Genomic DNA, 9,400 nt, shown 5'->3' on the forward strand with positions numbered 1-9,400 from the left:
ATTAAAAAGACACGCGTCGTTCTGTCGCTTTTGGGGAAAACTACACTACCCAGAAGTCTTTTCTACAACAACACAACCACGGGCTGTGCTCAGCCAATCAGAGCTGGGTCCCGCTGTTCTCCAACTGACGTGTCGCATTGGATTGTTATTGGGGAAAAAAACACGGAGCTTCTTTAGATGCCATTTCTTCCACCAGCAGGCAGCTGAAACGATGGCGGAACCGAGCAGACAGGACATTTCTGCCATTTTCAAGCGTCTGCGCTCCATTCCAACGAATAAGGTGAGTTTTTATGAACGACAAACGTTGGGGTGTCTTTAACTAGGAAGTCCGCTAAAGCTAATGAGATATATGACACGTCGCACTTTGCTAAAAAAATGCCTGTGCTGGCTCGTTTTAACCAGATTAGTCAGCTCTTATCCGCTTTTTTTGTCATGGTAAATTAGCCTGACTGGTGGAAACAGGTTGTTAAAACATCCTAAGTATGTTCTGCCTACAGTTTAGTCGAAATGACCGTTTTTTAAAAGTTAATTACTCCAAACAGATGTAGCGCTAGCCAAAACGGAGACAAGCTCGTCTCATCAGTTTTGTTTGTTTAGGCTTAGTTTTTGGGCGTATAGTCCAAACTCAATACTGACACAGGTCCGTTAATGAAAATTAAGCATTTACAGTTCACTGTAAATGTAATTCAGACCCAGTGATCCACAGCTGTTTGAATATAAATGTACTTCTGACCCCCACAGCTGTTTGACAATGACTCATAGAGCCGGACTATTGATTTTTTTAAAAGAAATAATTCAGATACTACCTCGTTTTTGTGATCAATTATTGCTCTTTGGTCTTCAGGTTTGCTTCGACTGTGCAGCTAAAAACCCCAGCTGGGCCAGCATCACCTACGGGGTGTTTCTCTGCATAGACTGCTCTGGGACTCACAGGTCACTGGGAGTGCACCTGTCTTTTATTAGGTAGGACTCTTTCCTCTAACAAGAATTGCTCAGAGTCTTAGCAAATTGGATGAAGAGCTCATGTGTTCCAGGTTCCCAGTCTGGACTTTGACTGGACCGTTTCAATATGCCTTGATCAAAGCCGTTTTGTTGTTTTCATTTTTATGGATCCAAGCTTTGTTACACCCATTTAAATTCCGTCATAGTTTGCAAAAGCGCAATCTATTACCAAGTATTTCTGGTTTAGTTTCTTGTGCATATTTATGAGTATACTTGAAACAAGAGAAAACTAACTTACAAGTAAGTTTCCAGCGATACCAAGCTTGTTTTTTTTTTAAGTTAATTATTCCTTAATATTGATGAAAAAATTCTTGTTCCATTGGCAGATTATAAAATGGAGAAATGTCTTCTTATAAGTGAAATAATCTGCCAATGGAACAAGTACTTTTTCTTCAATATTAACAGATTATTAACTTAAAACAAGCTCATATTTCTTGCTGAAAACTTACTTGTAAGTTACTTCCCTCTTCAAGTGTACTGAGATATTTGTATTATTATTACTTTTTCTCTTTTTATTAACTTCTTCTGTTGCCTTACAGTTTTAGTACAGCACTTTGGTGCTGTTTTAAACCTGTTTGTACTCTTTTGCTTTGTCTGTTCTGTTACCCAGGTCCACTGAGTTGGATTTTAACTGGTCATGGTTCCAGCTTAGATGTATGCAAGTGGGAGGCAATGCCAGTGCTGTGAGTGCCGATAGAAGAGAGGAAATGTTCATGTTCCAGCATCATTAGAAATATGTTGTCTTCTCTGATCGTTTTTCACTCTGCTTTGACAGATTGCATTTTTCAATCAACATGGGTGCAAAGCTGGTGCTGCTAATGCTAAATACAACAGCCGTGCCGCCCAGCTGTACAGAGAGAAGATCAAAACTTTAGCCACACAAGCTACCAGACGTCATGGCACTGAGGTAAAGCGACCCAAAACCAGTCTCTGGCAATCTCTGTGCTGCTTCCTTTGCTTATCAAACTTTAGTTAATATTAATTGCTCTTTTGCTTTTTTTTACTACAGCTGTGGCTTGACAGTCAGGGTCCTCTTTCTCCAACCTCACCAGAGGACAAGCAGGTGGACTTCTTCAGTTTGCATTCGGAGGTGAAGAAATATTGAAAAGATGCCATTGTTTTATGTTTATCATATTTTCTTCATCATTTTTTTCAGTGCAATGGTTTTAGTGTTGATTTATTCTGTCTTTGAATGCTTTTTGCTCCTTATGGTGCCTTAAAACTTGACTTTTTGACAACTTTTACTGTTTATTTAGATAACAGTATGGTAGAGTTGTAGATTTAGAGTCTGTATTTTTATGGCACATTTTTGTAGATTTTGGCTTTCCCTGTGAATGAAAATGATTATTTAACTAAACACCAATCACAACAAAGGGATAATTGCTGAGAAATATTAATTTCACTGATGCGTCAGTTACTCCTGTGTATGCTCACACAGGAGTAACTGGTGTAAAAAGGTGTTAGCCTTTCTGTTTGTCTTCCAGGATGTACCTGAAAATCTAAACATGGCCAAAATGAGTCTCAGCAGCCCCAAACTAGAAAAGCCTTCAATTGAGGAGAAAGATGAAGATCGAAATGGTATCCGTAGTAAGAGCAATAAAAGATCTCTCTTTGTCATTTAAAAAAAAAATTTCACCCCTCCAACAAACATGCATTTTGATTTCAGGAAATTCAGAAGAAGGCCCAAGTGTTGAAGTACTAAGTGTTTCCCCAAAAGCAAACCCAGGTTTGTTTGAAGTTTTGTTTTTAGAAATGATTCCCTTTTATGTATTTAAGTACTTTAAAAAAATAATTTCTGCTGTAATAATTGTAGAAAAAGTAAACTTGTTATTTTTTGTTGTTGTTTCCAGAGCCGTCCTCACTCCTAAAAAAGAAGCCAGCTGCTGCCAAAAAAACTGTAAATAGAAATAATCTCTTATTCATTCACTCTAATTGTGTTTGCAATGAATTGTATGAACAAGTCACCAAGATTTTGACTATTTTAAGTAATAAACCATACAAGTTGTTGCAGTTTAAAAACTGAAGCCACCATCAGAAATGTGTAGGATGAAATTATGAAGTACATGTAACTTGATGCTTTTTGCGTATTTCCACTGGTAATCTTGGATCCCTCAGATGTATGAATACCTTTTTTGCTGACACATAAAAGCAAAACCTATCAGAAAAGATATTTTTACAGCTTTATTATATCTATGATGTGTCACTAGTGCAATAAAATAAATAATAATCAGAAAGAAAACAGATAATGTTTTTGTAAAAGTGATTTAACTTCAAAATTAACCAAAATTTCAGTTTGATCGGGTCTGAATTTGAGTTGATCAAGGTTTGTGCAAAATACTTACCGTATTACTAAAAAAACAAATGCAAAATGTTGTACAAATTCAAAAATCCCTTCTTCTTTTTTTCCACAATTATTCTTCACAATTTAAAAAAAAAAGTTTTTTCATTTGAATTTGCATTCTGCGGAATGTTGGCGGAGAAAAACGCTTCAGCCATCCTGCCTTTCGCAACAGCTGAGCTAGGTTGGTCGAATCAACTCACTCAATCAACCATCCATTGTAATGAAATCTGCAAGTTTAGTAATACTAATCGATAATTATCTATCGGCTGACATTAAACGGTTGTATTGGGCTACGTTTTTCAGAAAATGGACTTGTCTGCATAAATGTTGAATTGAATTGGGTTTTTACACACTTTCTTGACGCCTCTGTCTGCAGCTGGCGTCTAAGAAAGGCGGCCTGGGCGCCCAGAAGGTCAGCAGCCAGAGTTTCTCCGAGCTGGAAAAAGCGGCTCAGGCTGCCGACAAACTCCGAGAGAAAGAACAGAAGTCCACCGCAGGCGCCAAGAGGAACATCACACCTGAAGACTCCATGTGAGTCATAACCTGTATAAAAAGCATAAACCTGTCTGCTTTTTAATATCTCTTCTGACTTTCTCCCTTAGTGCCCCATCCATGCGTCTGGCCTATAAAGATTTAGAGCAGCAGAGGAAAATTGAGGAGCAGAACCTGAAGGGATTGGAGGGGAAGAAAAAGGAGCAAGCTGAGCGACTGGGCATGGGTTTGGGTATGAGGAGGTAGGATGATGATTTAAAAAAATCTGGTTGTTTTGTCTGCATTTGTCTCATTTGGAGTCTGTTCTGTTCGTCTCTCTGCAGCGGAGTTTCTCACTCCGTTATGTCAGACATGCACATCATCCAGCAGGAGAGTCCGCTCGGAGCCAAGACCACCAAGGGCCGCAGATTTACTGAGGAAGACGAGTTCGATGGGATCTTCAGCTCAAGGTCAGATAAAGCTGTATAAACACTGCTTTACATTAAATGATTATTTTCATTTTATAAGTTAGGCTTTTTCTTTCTTTGTTGCAAGTTTTTAAAATAAACTTAGCTAGATGACATTGTATTCCCTTAGTTGTTTCTTGATAAGTTTGAAAAAAATAATTATATTTACAGCATATTTAGCTTCCAGAAAATTAAAAAGTGCTTTAAATGAAATGAGCATAAGCCTCAGATATATGTAAAGTAGTTTTACAAAGTAATATGAAACTCAATTATGAAATAAATAAAAATAAATCTTTTTTATTTAAAAAACACAGATAAAAAGAAAATCTAATCTTGAGATAAATAAAAATAAATCTCAATATAAAAAATCTTAATATCAGAAATATTAAAGATTTCTATTAAATGCTGTATTTCATGGGAGCGTTTATTTATTTAGTTGAATATTTATCAATAATGTTTTAATTTGGAATAAAATGGCTCTCCATATCCAGTTATTTCTCTCTGCCAAAATATACTCCAGTTATTTAACTGTGGCTGTAGCGTCACCTGAATAAGATGTTTTCTGATTTATAAGAATGCTGCAGCAGTGCAGCTGGAATAACATTCTGGTCTGGATACGCAAAATTTAAAATTTGCATACTATAAAGCAGAAGTCTGCTACTACTTTTAACATTAACTGGCTTTTAATGTCTTGTTCCAGACTTTTGTGGGAGCAAAACTGTGAGAATTGATTTAGTGTTGAAGTATCTTTCTGTTTTTAAAATGACTGTAAAATTGTTTTTTTTTTTTTTTTGAGGAATGTTTCACGGTTTGAGGATCAGACAGACACCTCTGATAGTTTCTCTATGCATTGGGGAAATGATGGCGGCAGCGGAGGAGGCTGGATGAAGGAGAGCAAGAAACCAGAGCCCGACTTCTTCCTGTCCACCGCCGTGTCTTCATTTGACGACAGGTAGGATGTTTTTGGTACTTGTATATTTTGAATTATAGTTATAGTTACTTTTGGTGTTGCTGGTTATTTTAGCCCTTCACCAACTTGTACTATTTGATGTTAAAGTAAGTTTATGTGTACAGCAACATTCATAGGATTATTCAAAGTGTTTTACAGCTAAAAGAGAAACATGGATACAAGAATTTATGTTCACGCATCACTTAAAATAAAAAAATATGTGAAACGCTGGACAATAACATAAAACATGTAACATTTTTTTTCCTGTTTTCACTGGAAGCCTTTAGTAATACTTCATATTATCTCTGATCTTGGTAATTTCTCACTTTGCATTTTTGAGAACAAAACAGTTACTTCTGTCTTTTCTGCATTTCTAATTAATTTTATAAAATATAAACTTGCATAGAGTCAGCTTATTGTTTTTTTATTAAGGATATTGTTTTGCTGCATAAACTGAGCTAGTGGGATCAAGTAGATGCTGAGGATTTCAAGTCAGCTCAAAGTGTCACAGAAAATTAAACGTTAGACTTATTTGGCAAATGTAGTCATGTTAAAATGTATACAAAGTTTTTTCCTTTTGAATAGTTGCATTCCTGTGATGTCCAACTTTTTGTCAACAGACCCATTGCCAGGAGAAAGGTTGACTTGCCGTCGTACTCGGATTCTGGAGAAGCTCAGAAAAAGTTTGGAGATGATGTCAAGGCAATTTCATCTGACATGTATTTTGGAAAACAAGACAACTCTGAGGTACAAAATGAGCAAAATCTGCATTTTATTATCATAAAATGAATACAGTTATATCCACAATTATAGGGAATTTGGAGAAAAGGGCAATTAAACACAAAAATTGATTCCCAAAAGTGTTTTAAAAAATAAATGTTCTTTTTTTTCTTTAGTATGAAACCAGGACGCGACTGGAGAGGTTTTCAGGGAGTGCCTCGATAAGTTCAGCAGACCTTTTTGATGATCCAAAGAAAGAAACTGGTAAGATACAGCTTATTTTTTGGTCATACATGTAGTACAAAAGTTATTAATTTGTAAATTACAGAATATTTTTGTGATTTTTTATTTATTTATTTTCTTCACACTGTCTATTTTAATCTGATTTCTGGACTTCCTCGTGGTAGTTCTATTCTTTCTAAATGGAAAATTGGGAAATGTGTCAAAAAGTGTGAGCAAATAAAAAATAAGGCAGTCAAAATGTATACTGTAGCAGAAAGAAGTCAGGAGAAATTTGTGAAAGCAGTAGGTTGGACATCCAGCAAACCATCACCCCACTGAGGGATTTAAAAGCTCTGCGTTTTGAGACGAATCTGTCTGCTATATTCTGAAAGCTTTCAGGTAAATGTAGTTTCTTCTCTCGTGTCATCAGAGGAATTAATATCAGCTCGCTCTGCAGTGATTGTGGCAACCATAATAGTAGTGAATGGAAGCACCTGAAAGTCCCACTTTTCTACACAAGATCAGTTTAAGTTTTACTCATCAGGGATTTGCTTTTTTATTATTATTTTTTTTTTTCTTTTTGACACGTCTGGACCTCTTCTCTTGTGTTTGACTCTTGCTTTATGTTTACAGGAAGTTCATATCGTCTGAGCAACGTGCTGCCCAACGCTCCCGACATGTCGCAACTCAAACTCGGCGTGCGCTCAGTCGCAGGCAAACTGTCGGTCATGGCTAGCGGCGTAGTCAACACAATCCAGGTTAGTCAAACACTCAACACTCTGGGAATAAAATCAGACTTGTTTATATCTTGTTAATGACTTGGTTACCTTATGTTTCTTTTTTTATTTTATTTTTTAGGACCACTACAACTCCTAAGTGGCAGTGTGAACTTCAATCACATTTTCAGGAGATCAGACGTCGACGCTCGTAGCAACTCTGCATGTTTACCACCAAAATTATTCTTTGTATATTTTTGGTATTAAACAACGTGTGCAGATATGACAAAAAAAAAAAGAAAAAATCTGATTTTTGTTTATCTTGGAGACTTGAATATCAATTACTCTGCTTTAAGGTTTCTGGGTTTGTGTATTTAGAAGTGCTTAATTAGCAGATGAAGAGTTTTTCCTTCACTTTTGTTTCTTTTTTTTTTTCTTTATCTGATCAAATCCACATTATTTGGGTTTCACCAGGACATCATGCTGTTACAGATTCCTCTTGTTGATCAACAAAAGCTTGAAAGTGTCCTTTTAGTCCCCGAAGTGCACTTAGGTTTGCTTCCTTACAGAGCAGACCAAAAGACGGCAGAAACCGTAAGGGACCAGCTGGTTTTCTAAACGTAAGCTACTATTGATTCTTTGACTTGAGGTCACACAAATGAAGTTACCAAAAGAAGAACTGATTCATTAAGCTTTCATACAATATGGTGGGAGGTTTATTAACATCCATCATGGACATGAATGTAATTTTTAATTTTGGGCTTCAGTTAAACTGCTTCTTTTTTGTTATTGTTGTTTTTAGGTAACAAACAATTTTAGTGTCTTCAAAAATGGATTGTTTGGTATAATTATTTTGCCTTGAGAAACAGGTTGAAATGCATCTTTAAAAATATGGCAAATAGTATTTATGCCCATATTTATCATGGAGTCGGGTGGTTAGCTCAGTCAAGCAGCATGAAAAGGCACAACATACTTTGTACGACTAAATTATAAATGTGAAACTGGTTTCCTCATCTCAATTTATCAAGACAATCACTATATATATTTTTCGTTACTTAAGTACCATTTAAAAAATTTGTTTACTTCAAGTAGGTTCATTGCACTATTTAAAGTGTTTAATTATTGTAATTTTCAACTTTACTGAAATTAAACATGTGCCTTTAATGCTAGTATGGTTGGATTTTGTATATTTTACAAAATTCTTCTGTAGGAACAATTTTCATTTTTGTTAGTTTTTGAATCTTCGTGTCTGCTTTTTATAAATATAAACCGTCCCATTCTGAAATTAGCCGCCTCTTTCGTGATTTAATTAATCTTGAAATATCTGTATATATTTGGCATGCACAGTGGGTTTGATCACTCGTCCTGGTTCAGCTCAATAGTTTAATAGTAAAAAAGAAACGTCCAGGAATCCACACAGTCAGAGCAGAAGTTGTTCACTCAACACTGCCGAGGATTTGCTTGGAAAATGCAACAGTTTGGCTGTAGCTCCGTATTTCCTAAATCTGTTTTTTTTTTTTTTTTTTTTTGGTGTTTATTTGGAAGTCTGGTACTCAAAAACCTAATGTTACCGTCCAAATGATGCACTATTCATACCCCCTAAATTTCTATTATCCATTACTTGACTGGTCAGAGCTATTTTGGATTGGATGCTAACATTAGTGTGTTTTCTTTTTATTTTGGAGGCAAAAGTCAAAGAATTTTACACCGTTAACAGAATATGTGTTTGCTCCCATCACCTTAAGCCTTGGGCCAAATGTCAAGGTTCTTTACTCGACTGATTGTAATGTTTTGGTGTGAATCTTGTTTTCCGTTTACTCAAAATTAGTTTTGAAAATTGCACATAGCAGCTTTGGCCTGGTTGTTTTTGGTCTCTGAGTTAAAGATGCCTTTATGTTTGCTTTGTCTCTTTCTCTATGACGTTTTGCTTTGTTACACATTTTGCTTTTTTTAATTTTGCATGTTTTTTCTGTAATTCGTACAAGACAAATCCTGAAAATAAGATGAAATCATAGTTTCCAGTAAAAGTTGTGTAGTACAGTGTTGTAAAGAGCTTTCTACTGGTTATCAATTATACTTAAAATAAAGCTACTGATGACCATTTTTGATTCAAATTTGTTATGCCTTAACTTTTCTGTTATATTTTTTTCAGCAAGTGGGCTTTTGCATGTAGGCAAAAAAGTTTATTTTTGCAAACCACAGAAAAACTAAGAATAGACTGGAAATCACTTTAAATAATTAAATAAAATGGAAGATTTGTTATATAATCCTTATCAAAATAGTTCTCTTTCTATTATAATATTTAATTAAGTAATTTGCACCTAAAATATTCAAATTAATGCTGTTAATGGTAAAATTTGTAACAAATTCGCCAACGTGGCTTGCTGCTGCGTTCATGGATGCACCAGCTATGTCAGAACTTTTAGTATTTGACACTGCTATACCTTGTGTGAACTTCATGAAAGAGCATCTAAGATTTTAAACTAGGTAAGAGAGTTATTTACGATTTAAG

At 35.5% G+C, this 9,400-nt stretch overlaps 1 protein-coding gene across 2 annotated transcripts; it reads left to right on the forward strand.

The window, feature by feature from the left end:
• The first annotated feature begins 97 nt into the window (after positions 1-97).
• arfgap3 (ADP-ribosylation factor GTPase activating protein 3) lies at positions 98-8,989 on the forward strand. 2 transcript variants are annotated; one of them, XM_055054877.1, is made up of 16 exons: positions 98-280; positions 845-963; positions 1,613-1,685; positions 1,778-1,909; positions 2,012-2,092; positions 2,487-2,589; positions 2,669-2,728; positions 2,853-2,899; positions 3,720-3,874; positions 3,946-4,077; positions 4,159-4,284; positions 5,078-5,233; positions 5,851-5,977; positions 6,127-6,214; positions 6,806-6,930; positions 7,031-8,989. In XM_055054877.1, exons 1-16 carry the CDS (start codon positions 212-214, stop codon positions 7,046-7,048), a joined length of 1,611 nt encoding a protein of 536 aa, XP_054910852.1. In that variant the 5' UTR covers positions 98-211; the 3' UTR covers positions 7,049-8,989. The 2 variants fall into 2 exon arrangements, with proteins under 2 accessions (XP_054910852.1, XP_054910853.1); XM_055054878.1 differs by having other exon boundaries at positions 2,487-2,580.
• Positions 8,990-9,400: the final 411 nt, after the last annotated feature.

This window comes from Poeciliopsis prolifica, unplaced genomic scaffold, assembly GCF_027474105.1.
Source record: "Poeciliopsis prolifica strain line A6 unplaced genomic scaffold, Auburn_PproV2 SCAFFOLD040, whole genome shotgun sequence".
NCBI classification, from domain to species: Eukaryota; Metazoa; Chordata; class Actinopteri; order Cyprinodontiformes; family Poeciliidae; genus Poeciliopsis; species Poeciliopsis prolifica.

What these genes read in the sequence shown, in the direction of transcription:
- arfgap3 (XM_055054877.1), top strand. Translation starts at nt 212, where the DNA reads ATGGCGGAACCGAGCAGACAGGACATTTCTGCCATTTTCAAGCGTCTG. An exon ending in TTCCCCAAAAGCAAACCCAG is followed by an intron (nt 2,729 to 2,852) that starts GTTTGTTTGAAG and finishes TGTTGTTTCCAG; the next exon opens with AGCCGTCCTCACTCCTAAAA. An exon ending in ATGGGTTTGGGTATGAGGAG is followed by an intron (nt 4,078 to 4,158) that starts GTAGGATGATGA and finishes GTCTCTCTGCAG; the next exon opens with CGGAGTTTCTCACTCCGTTA.